This window comes from Zootoca vivipara, chromosome 3, assembly GCF_963506605.1.
Source record: "Zootoca vivipara chromosome 3, rZooViv1.1, whole genome shotgun sequence".
NCBI classification, from domain to species: domain Eukaryota; kingdom Metazoa; phylum Chordata; class Lepidosauria; order Squamata; family Lacertidae; genus Zootoca; species Zootoca vivipara.
In genome coordinates, this window is record NC_083278.1 from 58,956,426 (window position 1) to 58,972,151 (window position 15,726).

The 15,726-nt window shown below is 45.4% G+C and overlaps 2 protein-coding genes across 5 annotated transcripts in view; one reads left to right on the top strand and one right to left on the bottom strand.

The window, feature by feature from the left end:
* The window catches only part of MAP3K5 (mitogen-activated protein kinase kinase kinase 5), a 107,547-nt gene extending 95,160 nt beyond the window's left edge, over positions 1 to 12,387 (bottom strand). For 3 of the 4 annotated variants that reach the window (XR_004692177.2, XM_035108893.2, XM_035108891.2), the window contains exon 1: positions 4,017 to 6,033. Coding sequence is in view for 2 of the 4 variants with exons in the window: in XM_035108893.2 (XP_034964784.1) it covers positions 4,017 to 4,470 (454 nt within the window). In the remaining 2 variants the exon portion in view is untranslated. Of the gene's footprint in view, positions 1 to 4,016; positions 6,034 to 12,363 lie in introns of those variants that run through there. The other variant, XM_060272706.1, reaches the window with a different exon arrangement.
* Positions 12,138 to 15,726, top strand: part of PEX7 (peroxisomal biogenesis factor 7) — a 59,862-nt gene continuing 56,273 nt past the window's right edge. Inside the window, exons 1-2 of the mRNA XM_060272716.1 lie at positions 12,138 to 12,412; positions 14,477 to 14,534. Coding sequence (XP_060128699.1) covers positions 12,262 to 12,412; positions 14,477 to 14,534 — 209 coding nt within the window. The 5' untranslated portion in view covers positions 12,138 to 12,261. The remainder of the gene's footprint in view (positions 12,413 to 14,476; positions 14,535 to 15,726) is intronic.

The window sequence follows — 15,726 nt, forward strand, 5'->3', positions numbered from 1 at the left end:
GGTAGTTGTCACCAACATGTGGACGGCAGCTGGAGAAGGAGAAGACAGAGGGAGAAGAAAGAGCTGTGAGTGTAGTAGCCTTTTCCCCACCCTTTGCACCCTCTGGAAAACTCAACAAACCTTCTACACCTGGAACTGGGTGTGGAAACAGCTGTGGGCAAGTGCCTGAGGAAGTACTGTCCACTTTCGGCTGCCCATAAAAAGCAAGCCTAGATTGAGAGACTATAGTGATGTCTGCTGTTTCCAGGAACTCTTATTGCTGTGAAACTTCTGTGGGTGAGCTGAGAGTTTGCTTGGACCCTGGGTAAGAACCCAGAGACTGAGATGGAGGGTGTGTCAGAAGGAAAATGGACTGAAAATGATTTTTATATATTAGTAACTTTGCATTGCTATATGTAACTGTGTATTTTTGTTCTATTTTTGTTTTAGCTATCTGTTGTTGCTTCAGGTTTCTGTACACTCAGAGATATTTTAAATATATTAAGTGGTATGGCAATCAAATAAATAAATCAAGTCATATGGCAATCAACTCTGTCTCCGTTCATCTGACTTGGAAGATGCAGTTGAGGTACTGGATAGGTGCTTGGAGGCACATAAAGACCAGATGTGGGCCGATGAATGGAACGTGTTATGCGTTCCAAGTTCTTGTGCCCAGGAAGAGGGGAGACAGTGTGCTATGCATGGGGTTTCACACACCCTTGCCCAGGAGGAGCAGGTCTGAAGCTTGGGGGTCACTGGAGACTCAGGTGTCCTTGGTGACTAGGAGTGCCTATTTTGAGCGAAGGATGGTTTGTCAACTACGGCCCCTTTAGTAACTCTTAGACTGGATTATTGCAGTGCCGTCTATGTGGTGCTGCACTTGAAGAGGCCTCTTAAACTTCCAGAGGTCCAAAATGCAGCAACCAGATACAATGTGGTACAATTTGGAACTTACCAAACCTCTTTTTTAAAATGGCAGCACTGGTTGCCAGTTTGTTTGAGTCCAGTTCCGGGTGCTCCTTCCCCACAGACTCTATTGGACACAAAAAGTGTCAGAGGGTGTCCTCCTGGTAGTTCCACCACCCTTAGAACTTTGGGCAGCAGTGGTCCAGGAGAGGGCATTTTTGTGTAATGCCCTCCTCAGAGAGATGTCTCCAGCATCAGCATTATGTAGTTTTTCTCTGTACACTGAGGAGGCACCTCTTTAAAATGGCTTTTGATATATATATATATATATATATATATATATATATATATATATATATATGGCTCTAACCTGTTCCCTTATCTTAAGCTGTTTTTAATATCATGCTTTTAAATTGTGGTAACCTGCCCTGGGGTCTCATGATGATTGATCAGATTCTTACCTGCCCTTCACCATCTCTTTCCTATACACTGTGGGAGGGGAGTCATGTCCTAAAACAGGGATGAGGAATCTGTGGTTTTCCAAATGTTATTAACCTACAAGTCCCATTGACCCTATCAAGCAGGGTAAATGGTCAGGAATGAGGGGATCTGTGCTCCCAACATCTGGAGGACCATAGTTTCCTCATCTTATAAGATATTTGTAGGCCAAGTAGATTGGTATATTACGCACACCTCTAAGGACCCATTCATATGATTAATCTGGCATAGTATGCCTGTGGGTTTAAGATGTTTCTGGGACATACTGAAAAAGTTATGTGTGCCAGCTCAGGACCCAACCTATATTTACCATACTAGTGGTCAATACACTTTCAGCAGCTGGTCAGTAAACACAGGCTAGGGGGTGAACTGAGTGTGGTGAAAGAGTTGCACAAATGGTCCCACCACACAAAATACTAAGCCTGGTTTAGCTCAGCCCATGTTCAAACCACACCAATTACACAGTGTCACATGAACAAGTCTAAAGCCACATCAGTGGCTCTGAAAACAGAAATAGAAAGGTGGATGAATAAATTCTGAATAAATCTTTATGTTCCCAGGGAATCCCTGGGTGTGAACAGACAAGAGTGGACTACTTATTTCCAAAGACTTCCTGCCAAAAGACTTAGCACTGAAACGCCTTTGTTTACAATCCTCAGGTACTACTGGCTAACAGCAGCTGCAGAATATGGACTGATTACTATCTTTGGAGCCAAGGAAACTATGAACAGCACAAGATGTGACAAAACACTCTAATTATTCTGTCCTCCGTACAAAAGCCTAATAACAAATACACACGATCAGCTTTCCCAAAGACTAGCCCAGGTTTACTTCACAGACTAGGAAACAGCAGAAAGCATGTCACGTGCTACCCGCCTGGACACACATGCTAGCGACCTTCGCCAAGGGACAGATCCCCATGCTAATACTTATGTATTTAAAATATTTCTAATCTATTGTTCAGGTCACATTGTCCTCGCAAGGCAGTTCACAAAAAGTTTTAAAAACAAGCAACATAATAAAAACAGGACAGATGCTAGGACTCAGTCTAAACAGGTGATAAAGAAAACATGCATGATTGGTTTGAAGGGGTGACTCCCAAATAAGGCCCTCAATTGAAAGAAAAGTTGGGTATGATACACCAAGTTATTTACTTTAGCTACACCAAGTTATTTACTTTAGCTTAAACCCAGATCTCAGTGGCTACCACAGGAATTAGGCTATTAGATCTTTACCAGGGTTTGAGCACCTAATGATTGTGACTCCCTAATATTTATAAAATCTGGATAGTGAAGGCAATGGGATCAACCCAAAGCTTAAAAGAATCATGGGAACAGTGTTTCATGAAATAAGAGAAGAAAGGAAGTGGAAAGTACTGGGTATGAAAAACCATTATATTCAGTCTCAACGAAAATATGGGGAAATTCCCTGAAAGCTATTCTCTGTTGGTACCGGTATATGACCTCAACTACCCTTAGTCATATATTTATGGTGCTTAACATCACCTAAGTGTTGGAGGAAATGTGAGGCATGGGGGACATATTTCCTAATGTGGTGGGAATGCCAATATAAGGAAAGATTTTTGAAGGATTTCTTTAAAGAATGTAGTCATATGGTAAAGACAGATCCAAAATTAGCATTGTTACCATTTTTAATCACCAAAATGCTGAAATCCCATATTAGAAAATTGTGTGTGTTTATAGTAGGGCATTTGTTAGCTGCAAAATACTGGAAGAATTCGAAAGATCTACTGACAGAAACATTGTGTAACGAAGTATGATCAATTATATCGGCCGAAAAAGTGACTGGTCAAATTTATCCATAAAGACATCAAAAGAAAACATTATGAATAATTGGGATGAGAGAAGAAACACAAAAAAGATTCATAGTGAATTGTGGAAAGATCTTCACACATTAAGTTTTTGGAGGTTTATATCTAACATCTTTTATCTAGTTAGGCAACTTATACATCTGCACTCATCAAGGAGCTGTGATTGGCTGCAGCTCTTTACCAAGCGTAAACACGAGGAGGCAAACCTGGATTTGCTATTTTATAGCGTGTGTGAAACCTCCCCTCATTTTATCTTTAGGAAGTTGCCTTATACTGAGTCACACTATTGGTCCATCTAGCTCTTTACTTGGCGCTTTCACGGACTGAACCTGGGTCCTTCTGCTTGCAAGCAAACCCAGGAAAAACAAAAATGTGATGGGTTACGTTTGAATTTCAGGCAAATAATTGCCAAACAGCATTTAAGGGCCACTTGTGTAGATGACCTCAAGACCTTACCCCATGTGCCATGTGAATGATCCGGAATAAATAACTGCCAACAAGGCCACCACCTGGATGAGGCTCAGCAGGTATGGGAAGTGCCTGGGAACTGCACTTATGCCGCCTCTGGTTCCATAACAGAAGAAAGGCGGCAGAGAAATGTAAGAAAACACATACATAATGCGTATTCCTCACTTCACCCTACGTAGGTATTGAGAAGAGGTAAATGAAGCCTGAGGCCCCTCGCTTGCCCCACCACCTGCATACGCGTGAGGAAGCCTCTCCTCAGGTAAGCGCGCTTTCGGCTGCAGGCGCGGCGGGTTTTGCCTTCCGCTCGCCGGAAGGAGCTCGCCTGCCGACTCACCCGCGTTGTAGAAGCGGTCGAGCACCGCCGTCTCGCCGAAGTCCAGCTTGCCGAAGTGCAGTGTCTGTAGGTCGGCGCCCACCGCCTCGCACGCTTCCCGCAGGCTCTGCAGGGCCCCACTCTCCGCCGCCTGCAGAAGCCCCGGACTCGCCTCGTTGATCACGTATGACACCGTGGTGCTCCTGTTGCTGGGGCCGCCGCCGCCGCTGTTGTTTTTGGCCCGGGCCGCCGTGTCGCTGGCGGGGCAGACGGTGCTGCTGTCCTCATTCCAAAAGGTGCCGGGCGGCGGCGCGCCTGGGCCGCCCAGGAAACCCCGGGCCGCCGTCCCCTCGCCTGCCGCCGGGGCTCTCCTGACGAGCCCATCCTCGTAGAGCAGCGGGCAGCCGCCGCCAAGAATGCCCGGCGGGCTGGGCACCGAGAAGCTGATGATCCCCGCCTCGCTGGTGTCGCTCATGCCGGCTGCTCGGCGCCGCGTCCTCCTGTCCCAGCCGCCTCCTTGCCCCGGGACGAGACTTTACGCAGATGCCATGCCTCCTCGGCCGCCTTTCCCCCTCGACCTGCTTTCTGCTGTTGGCTTGTGCGAGCTGCTGCCGAGCTGGAAACCGGAGCGGGAGGGGAAGAGGGAGAAAAGGAGCCCTTCTTTGATTTCAAGCTGCAGCGGCGAGGGAAACGCGGTTTCCTCCGTTGCCCACCAAAGCCACCATTGCGCACTCCTTTTCTGGGCCCCGCCGGCTCATCAGGTTGGCTATCGGCTCACCCGGCAGCCCTGGGCGCCTTTGCAAGGGTATTATTGCACGCCAGCCGCCCTTGCTCTCGCAGTTCTTCAGCAAACCCGCCGCCGTTTGCGGGAGCGCGCCTCTACGCCCGAGGGTACTTAGCGTCTACCTCGCCCGAGGGGCTTTGCCAACGTGAAAAACCGGGGGAAAGAAAGAAAGAAAGAAAGCACCCAGCCACTTGTTGCATTGCTACTGTGCAAAAGCAGCACCCTGCCCAGGAAAGGCTCCTCCCTCCTACCTTTAGCCACGCCCCCTGCCCTGTAGTAGAGAGAGAACTGCGCATTCCTGCGCTTGTAAACATAAGACGAGTGCCAAAGTTTGGTCGAGAGGAATCGTGCGGCGCCTGAACCGAGAAGTGGCTCCTGTACGATAAAGCGCCCTCTGCTGTGCTGCTCCTCTCGTCGACTTTGCTCAAGGTTGCTTTTACGCAAACGGGAGCCCGTTAGCAAAGTGGCTTCGCTTTACAGCCCCCACTTTCATTTACTTTTTAAATGCAGAGGCAGGCAACTAGTGTTGAAAGATCCTCACCGAGTATAATTTATAATTTTCAGTCCATTTTTATTTTTTTTTGTTGGCATATTCTTCTTCCCTGCCCTTCTCCCCAAGGTCCCAGGATGGGTTACAGGAGTAAAGCACGTGGCATGAACCTTATTCTTGAAATACTAGGTGGGAAATTGGATGAAGTTAAGTACATATACGAATTCTTATTCTGTTCTTCATCCATTCAAATATCTTGGGGTGGCGTGGGGGTGTCTTATTCTCCTTAGAGCTGGAAGGCAACAATGAACTGTTCTCTTTGGCAAAGGGTTGTAGCCAAGTGATAGAGCACATGCTTTTCAGACAGAAGATATTCCCTGTCCCAAGCATCTCCACAGAGGATTCAGGAAAGCCATTGTCTGAAACCCTGGAGAATTACTCTCTGTCTTTGGACTATAATGAGCTAGATTGGTCTGATTGGATAAGGGAACTAAATTTCCTATTCTTATTTATTTAGTTCTAAATCTTTTATACCACTGTTCACATCAAAGCAATCCTAGGGTTGTTTCCACCAATATGTTTAAACAAATATGTTCCAGGTTTTACTTCCAAGAACTATGGTCCTATACACTTAGGGATATAAGCATTAAAGGGCAGAGTGATCAAGGGAAGTAATATTACCACTGTATTCCGCTCTGGTCAGACCTCACCTGGAATACTGTGTCCAGTTCTGGGCACCACAGTTCAAGAAGGATATTGGCAAGCTGGAACGTGTCCAGAGGAGGGTAACCAAAATGGTTAAAGGCCTGGAAAGAATGCCTTATGAGGAACGGCTTAGGGAGCTGGGTATGTTTAGCCTGGAGAAGAGAAGGTTAAGGGGTGAAATGATAGCCATGTTCAAATATATAAAAGGATGTCATATAGAAGAGGGTGAAAGGTTGTTTTCTGCTGCTCCAGAGAAGCGGACACAGAGCAATGGATTCAAGCTACAAGAAAGAAGATTCCATCTAAACATTAGGAAAAACTCCCTGACAGTAAGAGCTGTTCGACAGTGGAATTTGCTGCCAAGGAGTGTGGTGCAGTCTCCTTCTTTGGAGGTCTTTAAGCGGAGGCTTGACAGCCATCTGTCAGGAATGCTTTGATGGTGTTTCCTGCTTGGCAGGGGGTTGGACTGGATGGCCCTTGTGGTCTCTTCCAACTCTATTATTCTATGATTATTGATTGGTTGATTGCATTTATATCACACCTTGTTTTTCCAAGAGATTTGGGTAGCATTCATGGTTCTCTCCCCTGCTCCTTTAATTCTCACAACTACCGTGTGTGGTAGGTTAGGCTGAGGTAGGTCATGGCAGAGTGGGGATTTGAACCCTGGTCTCCCAGTTCCCACTCCAACACTCTAGCAACTATAGCACACAGGCTTTACCCATTGACACACACCCCAGCATGTGCAACACAGTGTCCCTCTGCCTAAAGAATGCATGTTGTTGTTGTTTGTTTGTTTTAAAATTGTTACATATGACAAATAAGCTTATCAATAGTAAACTTTCTGTCCTAACTTCCTTCACATGCTCATTTTCTGTATGCAAGTGCATTTTGCTAGGGGAAACATTAAAAGACACCATCATCCAACCTGTTCCTTGAAACCAAGTTCAGGGACCAATCCCATGCACCCACCAACATGCAAAAATAACTTCCCTGTCTTCTTTGTGAATCTTTTCTTGCAATAGAACAAGCACTGTTGCTGATACCTCATGGGAAATAATCCCCTGGCATAGCCATAACAGATGATGTAAGTGCAAATGCAGAACTGGAGACAAACAGACTGGAGGTAGTATGAGTTAAAAGGCTATGGGAAGAAACTTTTCATTTGTATGTGAAAGAGTCATCCCCATGTTGATGGGCTTTCTATGTGGGGCTTATCTGCCCCCCCCCCATATTTTATTCAAATCAAATCCGTTTATTGTGAGGACCATGCCTGTACACAAATATCAACACAACAATAATTAAAAATATTAAAATCCATTTCATAATATCCCAACAAGACCTTCATCCCACAAAACACGAAGAGAAGGAAAACAAGCAACGAGTTAAACAGACGATGAAGGGGTCTTTACATTGTCATCTATAAATCTTTCCCTGGCTTTCATGGCCTTCATCACAAAAACCGCTACCGCATGGGTAATACGTGGGTTTGCATCAACCAACAAAAATTTTACTCTGTCTTCAGGATTGATTATGGAGTTGGGTATAATTTGCAGCATTGCGTCTCTAAAGCCCGAATAAATGGGGCAATAGAGGAGGTAATGTATAAGATCCTCTTTAATTTTCATAAGGCAAGGGCATAGACGATGTTCTACTGGGGTTTTTGTGAATCTACCGGTCAAATATGCAGTTGGCAATGTTTGAAACCGCACCATAGTAAAAGCTCTCCGAAGGGTGGGATCAGTGATCTCCACCAAGTAGTTGGCACAGATTTTGACTGCTTTTACTCGGGGAAACCAGTAGGAAAACCCAGAGTTTTTTTATCTTCGTGGTGTCCAAAAAGGCGTCTTTTTCAAATATCCATTCCCGAACTTTATCAGGGCTCCACAGTTTGAGAGTATTAAACTCAGGTAGATTGTATCTGGATAGAATATCTAATAGGTTTTGACGCCAAGTAGTATTATGTTGTAAAGATACAAAGGCTTGTTTGGCCAATAAGGTGTTCGAGGCATCTGCGAGGTTGGTGAAAAAACGCAGAAATCTTAAGTGGGCCCTGGCAGCATATTTTATTAAGAATGGAAGAGGGAGGGAAGGAAGGAAGAAATAGAGAGAGGGATAACTCATATTTGTGGGTGCCTCTGGGTGACGCTGTGATGCTGGAACTCTGCAGCAAGAGGACGGGAGGGTCGGGCAGGCGAGAGGGGGTGGCAGGGCGGGTGAGGGCGAGGGAAGGCACGGCCGCAGTCACGACAGCTCCAAGGCGTTGCTGCATATCAGCATAATATTTCAACCATGTTGTGGGTTCAAGCCCCACCTTGGGGGGAAAATCTTGCATTGCAGGGGGTTGGACTAGATGACCCTTGTGGTCCCTTCTGACTACAATTCTATGATTCCATTGATATATTACCATAGCATATGCATCATTCTGCTTTCTTGAATTGTCCTACTCCTAGGCATAGCAGCCAAATCCTAGAGGCCTAGGTGCCTCACCCCCCCCCCCAATTACTGGTAAATACCGTATTTGAAAGAGTCACCCCCCCATTTTGATGGGCTTTCTATGTGGGGCTTATCTGCCCCCCCCAGTATTTTATTAAGGATGGAAGAGGGAGGGAAGGAAGGAATAATAGAGAGAGGGATACCTCATATTTGTGGGTGCCTCTGGGTGATGCTCTGAAGCTGGAACTCTGCAGCAAGAGGATGGGAGGGTCGGGCAGGGGAGAGGGGGTGGCAGGGCAGGCGAGGGCGAGGCAAGACAGGGCTGCAGTCTCGATGGCTCCGAGGCGTTGCTGCATATCAGCATAATATTTCAACCATGTTGTGGGTTCAAGCCCCACATTGGGGAAAAATTCCTGCATTGCAGGGGGTTGGACTAGATGACCCTTGTGGTCCCTTCCGACTACAATTCCATGATTCTATTGATATATTACCATAGCATATGCATGATTCTGCTTTCTTGAATTGTCCTAGGCATAGCAGCCAACTCCTAGAGGCCTAGGTGCCTCCCCCCCCCAAAGAAATTACTGGTAAATACTGTATTTTAAAGAGTCCTCCCCCCCCCCATGTTGATGGGCTTTCTATGTGGGGCTTATCTGCCCCCCCCCAGTATTTTATTGAGGATGGAAGAGGGAGGGAAGGAAGGAAGGAATAGAGAGAGGGATAACTCACATTTGTGGGTGCCTCTGGGTGACGCTGTGATGCTAGAACTCTGCAGCAAGAGGAAGATACCGGTACACCTGTACAGGAGCCTTGTAAGCAGCTTTCTCTCTGCTTGATTTACAGCAGGCACGTCCAACAGGTAGATTGTGATCTACCAGTAGATCACTGGATGTCTGTGGTAGATCACTGCTAGATCACTGGCACCCCTAAAAAAAGCTCACCCAAATTTTTCCTCCTCCCTAAAAAAAGCTGAACTATGACCTGAAGCCCTAAACAAAAATGGGCCTCCCTCCCTCCTAAAAGAAGCTCAACAAGTTTGACCTGAACCCCCAAAACAGGGCTTCCCTTCCTTAAAAAAACTCAACAGCTTTGAACTGAACCCCTCAAAAGGGGGTAGATCACTCCCAGTTTTTAACTCTGTGAGTAGATCAGAGTCTCTTGGGAGGTGGCCACCCTTGATTTACAGTATACAGATGCAGGAGGAGGGGCAGACTGGAACACCAATGCTTTTTATAAACATCACTGTGTCTGTCAAAGCTACAGCCCCCCCTTCTTATTCACTTCCTTTTAGCCTTGCAGGGCCACCTTAGTCAAATTGAATCCTCTGCACCCTCATTAAATCGCCAATAGAACTGTTAATGCGATCCCTGAATGCCCATTAACAACTCCCACTGAATAACAATAGGGTGAATAGGGTGGACCTTGCCTGAAGGGATATTCTGCTCCATTGTCTTAACTGCTTAAGTACTGGTAGCCACTTTGCTTTATTTATTTGATGTGTTTTTGTTACAGCTGTGTTCCCGCCCCCAGCAAGTGGAGAGCTGCTCTTGCTAAAGCAAAGCCCTTTCCACTTCAGTTTTTGGAGGGGCAAAGTATTGGTTATGGTCTGTAAAATACAATAATTTTTTGCTTCTAGGGGGGGGGGCAGCTGCCCCCTCCTGCCCCCCCTGTCTACACCCATGACCACTGTTAAAAATGTGATTATCACCACCTACTTTTTTTCATTTCCTACTGACCTCACTGTTTACAATTCCCCATACACATCTCCTCAACAATGCATATTCTCCTGTGATTTAGGATAGCACTTTATGCATCAAATGAAGTATACCAGAGATAGTCAATATGTTGCTATCCCACCTTAACTTGTGGCACAGACCTTTATACCTATGGTAGCACTCTCCCAAATGAAAAGGGCTTCACACAACTCACTCTTCTTCTAATTACAGTACGTACAATCCTCCATATATGGAACAAGAATCAGTTTTAAAATGAAACTGAAGGGGGATCTCTTTCATTGCAAATGCTTTGAAATAATTATGTAGTAAACTCCAACCCCTGGGGGGAACAAAGTTTTTTTTGGGGGGGGGGTTCCTTGTTTGTTGGAACAGAACTCTGGTTATATTTTGTTGTTTTTTTGGGCCATGCAGACTGGAGAAAGCAGTCAATGAAACATTAAAAGCTCATATTCTGTGCATAGAGGTTAATTTTTTTGTAGTTATTTCAAACAACGTACATTTTGGGAACTCAAAGCTGCCTCTTTTCCATCCTAGTACGTAATGCTATTCTACTGGCAGAAAGTAAAGCAATATTCAGATTACACATTTTGCATGAGAAAGAGAAAAGGGCAGAAACAAGAGTGTTTTTCTAGATTAAAGGGGAACCATTTAAACGTGCCATGTCAAACCTGTTCACTAAAATCTGAAGTGAATATTTTATAGGACTATGGCAGGACCCCTCTAAAATTTATGGAAACGTGCTTTGACATTACTGATTAATTGCTAGGCTTCCTCTGGTACTTTTTTTTGTTAACCCTGCCTTTTTGCTTTGGAAAACGAACTTGCTAAATGCACCCTGCCACGTGCTCCTGTGCTTTTTAGAGGCCTAAAAACAATTACAATACTATGCATAGTTTTATGCTTTTTAACCTTGTAAATTACCCTGGAATCAATGCTCATGAAGATCAACAGTTTTAATTGAAATAAATTTAAAAATTCAAGAGCTACACAGCCTTCTCAACTGCTGCATCTCGGTCCCTGCTCCTGCCCACCTACCGGTGGCAGTTCAAAAGCACGTTAAAGTACAGTACAAGTAGATAAATACTGATAGGTACCGCCCGCCGGTGGGAAGGCAAACGGCGTTTCCGTGCGCTGCTCTGGTTCACCAGAAGTGGCTTTGTCATGATGGCCATATGACCCGGAAGCTGTCTGCGGACAAATGCCAGCTCCCTTGGCCTACAGAGCGAGATGAGCGCACAACTCCAGAGTCATCCACAACTGGACCTAATGGTCAGGGGTACCTCTACCTGTACCTTTACTGTCTTTAATGGCCACAAAAGCCCTGCCCACCCCTCATTCTGTTAACCCTTGTGTAGTCTGCCTTTACACTCCTTGGTAGGAGTGTGGTGGAGCCTCCTTCTTTGGAGGTCTTTAAGCAGAGGCTTGACAGCCATATGTCAGGAATGCTTTGATGGTGTTTCCTGCTTGGCAGGGGGTTGGACTGGATGGCCCTTGTGGTCTCTTCCAACTCTATGATTCTATATGGGGCAGAGCCAGCCCCTCCATGAGGCAAGGTGAGGCAACTGCCTCCGGCAGCAGAATCTACAAGGGCGGCAGATCCAGATGTTAGTCTTTAGCCCCCCTCCTTGTTGCCTGATGTAGATCTTCAGGCACCCCTTCATCCCTGGTGAGGAGGGGGAGGTCGCCATTTTGTGGCTCGCCTCAGGTGCCTCAATCATGTATTGGGCCACTCCTTTGCATTGGGTTAGTTAGAGAACACGATTAACGGCAAGGAAATGAAGCGCGCCCAACTCTGCTCGCTATTGTGTTTCACGTTTCTTCCCCGCACGTGTGGCGAAACGTCCCTCGAGCTGCGACTAGGAACCGGAAGCTTCCTTGAATAAACACCGAGCTGGCTACAAGGGCGCTTCCCCATTACCGCCCCGCCCCAGAACTGGAGAGGCGGCGCTCTTTGCCCAAACCAATGATGGCGGCGGAAGGGACTTCTGCCCACAGTTCCGGCGGCCGGAGCTGGGCGGGGCTACGGCGACGGGAGCGGGACCTCCCCACAGAGAAGGAGAGGCGGCAGCGCCTCTCCCGCAGCCGGTCCGGAATAGCTCGAGCGACGCGGTTGAGGCTATGAGCCGCGGTGGTGGTGGTGGCGCGCCAGCGAAGCCCCCGAGGGCGCAGGCCTTCCGCCTGCCCGGCCGCCACGGCTACGCGGTCGAGTTCTCGCCTTACCTGCCCGGGCGCTTGGCCTGTGCTGCCTCGCAGTACTACGGGATTGCAGGTGAAGTGGCAAGCAGAGTGCGCATGCGTCGAGAGGGGCAAAGCCTTGTGTTTTGCAGGCTGCCCGGTTCTTCCTGCCCATCGACGTTGGTTGAAGGATGTGGTTTGCCGGGCATGCAATTCTTTTAAAAAGAGTAATATAAAAAGAAATCGAATGGCAGCCCGTTTGCATGTTCGCCTCGCTTATTTAGGATTACCTTCCATCCAAGCAAGCGTGATCCCAGGATTCCCAGCCTTGTTGACTTGACAGCAAAGCCCCACAGATTTCGTTGGGGCTCGCTAGTTGCTGCCGCATAGGCTTGAGGGCTGCAGCCTTTAGATGAGTATGCGCTCATTGGGGCATACTTTCACAAGCACGCTTGTGGTCGGGCTCGCGCTTCGAAGGTTCCCACAGTGCATAGTAGAAAAAGGCAGTGCTTTTTTTCTTTAAAAATGTTTAGGGGTATTCTCATTTCTACTCAAGAAAACCACCATTTTATAGTTCAAATCTGGAAAAATAAATACAGTAAATGGAGAAAAGTACAAAGATTCACAAATGTTTAGGGGTATGCGTACCCCCAGAAAAAAGCACTGGAAAAAACTATGTATCAAAGGCATCCGAACGGAAGAAGTGTGACGTAGGATTTCTTGTAAGATTCTGAGCTGGAGGAAAGAGCGTTAAAATAGCTCTCCCCATATGTGCAGTGTCAAAACTGTTTACTAAAACACACATACCTAATCCCAATTGTTTCCATGGTTGTCTCTGCTGATGATCTGACATAGGATGTGCTTTTGAGGTACTTGTGGCTGATACTTAGGCATAAAGACCAACCTTAACAGTGTTTAAACATAAGGGGCTAAGAACAGTCCTGCTGGATCAGACCCAAGACCCAGTGGCCAACAATATGCCCATGGAAAACCCATAAGCAGGACATTCCCCACTTGTGTTCCCCAGCGACTGTTATATACAGGCATATCAACTTTTATAGGCGCTAAAGGACAACTTCATGTACTGTCTATGCTACCATCTTCTTTGTTTTAGAAAATGGTTGATTCCAAACTGTAACACTTTAGATAGGTTTGATTGTGTAAGTGAAAAAAACAACTTGAACACCAGGTATTTTATAGAATTATTTTGCATTCCTATGCATGCTTTCCTGAAAGCAACTCCTGTAAGTCAGACTTCTTAAATCACCATTTGGTGGCATTGGACCTGACATTCAAGCTTGCTTAAGATATCTAGTAATGTTCAGCTGAGGTTTTAAAATGCTTTGTATTTATCTCTAAGACTACTGTTGAGTGTCCTGTCACTTCTTACCAATCCCATACCAATGAAAAACATGGTTCTGGTCTTGCACCAGTAGCATTAATTTCATGGGATTTGTGCAAGAGAATGTCCTGGTGAATTATGTGCTTGCATGACTTAATATATAAAACAGCAGAATTCTACACAATATGTTTACGTAAAATATGTAAGGTTTGCTGTATTAAGTGGTGCTTACTTAACAGGTAAATATTCTGTAATTGACAACAATTAAGTGCATATTTATACAACTTAATGAAGTCAATGGAGTTGAACTCCCACCACTTTCTGTGGCTATTGTTTCTTTACTAAGGTTGCAAGAGTAGTAGTTTACAAACATTTTACTGTTGATTTCCCCACCCTTCTGCTTCAGTGTCTAACTTTGCATTTCCCCCATCACACATTTCTAGCAGTTGGTTCCTACCTACTATGGCATTTGGACTCTGTTTTTTTGAACTGCTGCCAGCCTGAATGGTCAGTGCAGTGTTAGATAGATAAATAGCCTGGCATTGTATAGACAACTATCATCCTAATAATTCAAGTACTTCATTCTAATCTAATTATCCTAAAAGTATAGTCTAAAGATAGATAAGAGCACTGTTTGCTACATTAAACCAGATTGAAGCTAGTCTGTTCCTGATATTTCCAGGGAACCACAATTTTGCCACACTGGGTTCTGTGGTGGATTAATGGCTATAAATTAAAGAAATAAAATAAATACTATATTCTACTATAAGATATTTCCTTATTTTCAAAGGGTAATATTTTTCTTTTCTTTTTCAGGTTGTGGAACTCTGGTAGTATTAGAACAAAATGAAGCTGGAGTTCATCTCTTCAGAAGGTACTATCGTTCTATAACTTATTAATAAAAATATAATCATATAACCTTGATGTATTGGAATTGTCTCTAACCATCAAAATCGGAGCAGTCAAATAAAGGAAGTTGTGATCAGTGTTATTTTAGAAGCTTCATTTTGCTTCCGAATCCAAGCCAAAACTTGGATTTAATGGAACAAAAATGGGATCCTTGGCTGCCTGGGATATATTTCCAAAATTAATTTCTGATTATTCTTGAGGGATAATCTTTAACTACCGGTACTTTAGCTAGGCTGTAGCAAGGAATCATTCATGTGCTCTGATCCTTCAAGGGCAAAGTACCGTAGGCTAATTCGCAGATCCAAATATATAGAAGTGCACAAACTTTGGAGTGTCTTGGTGAGCCACAAGGTAATGCCCTGTTCCCCTCACCACCTCTGCACTTTAAACTTAAGTGAAAAGGGAGACTTTCTACTTCAGGGATGCTGAGAGGGTCTCCAGCGTAGTCCAGCTGAAGGGATATGATACCCTTTTTCCTCACTAGATTCAAGTACAGGAAGAAGTCTGGGGCTTGTCACACTCATCAGAATGTGGTGAGAAACACAATGGCAAGCATGACAGTTCTTTATGGATTCTTGCAGGTGTGCTTCTGCAAAATGTGATTTGCATTCAGAAGAGAATGTGATTCTTTAGTACACTATGTGGATGGGGATACCTGTATACACCCATTTAGGTGCCAATGAGTGCTTCCATCTGCAGTATTGGTGCCTAAGTTGTGTCCAGTACTTTGTGTGTGACTACGTCTCTTGACTGAGACCATGGCATTTTAGCAACAGTGCTACTTGAATGCTGTTTAGAACATAAACCCTTTAAGCTGAGAAGGGATTTAAAAACCAATAATGGGTAAGTGACTGAGGCCTACCATTTGGCAGACTGAGGCCTACCAGACCCCAACCCTAACATAAAGTTTTAGGGCCTTTAATACAAGGCCAGGGGAAGCAACTGAGGAGGTAGGCAACAACACTCTTGAAATTCCTGACCAAGACGTCAGGCTGGTTTTACAGCCAGCGCAGGTGATGGAGGGCACACACAAGTTGTGCTGCCCCTTATGGAGATGCAGGAGAGCAAAGCAGTGGTGAGGAACCTGTTGACTCTCCGATGTTGTTGCACACCAACTCCCATCATTCCAATTCAAAACACAGGAGAGGCACCAAGCT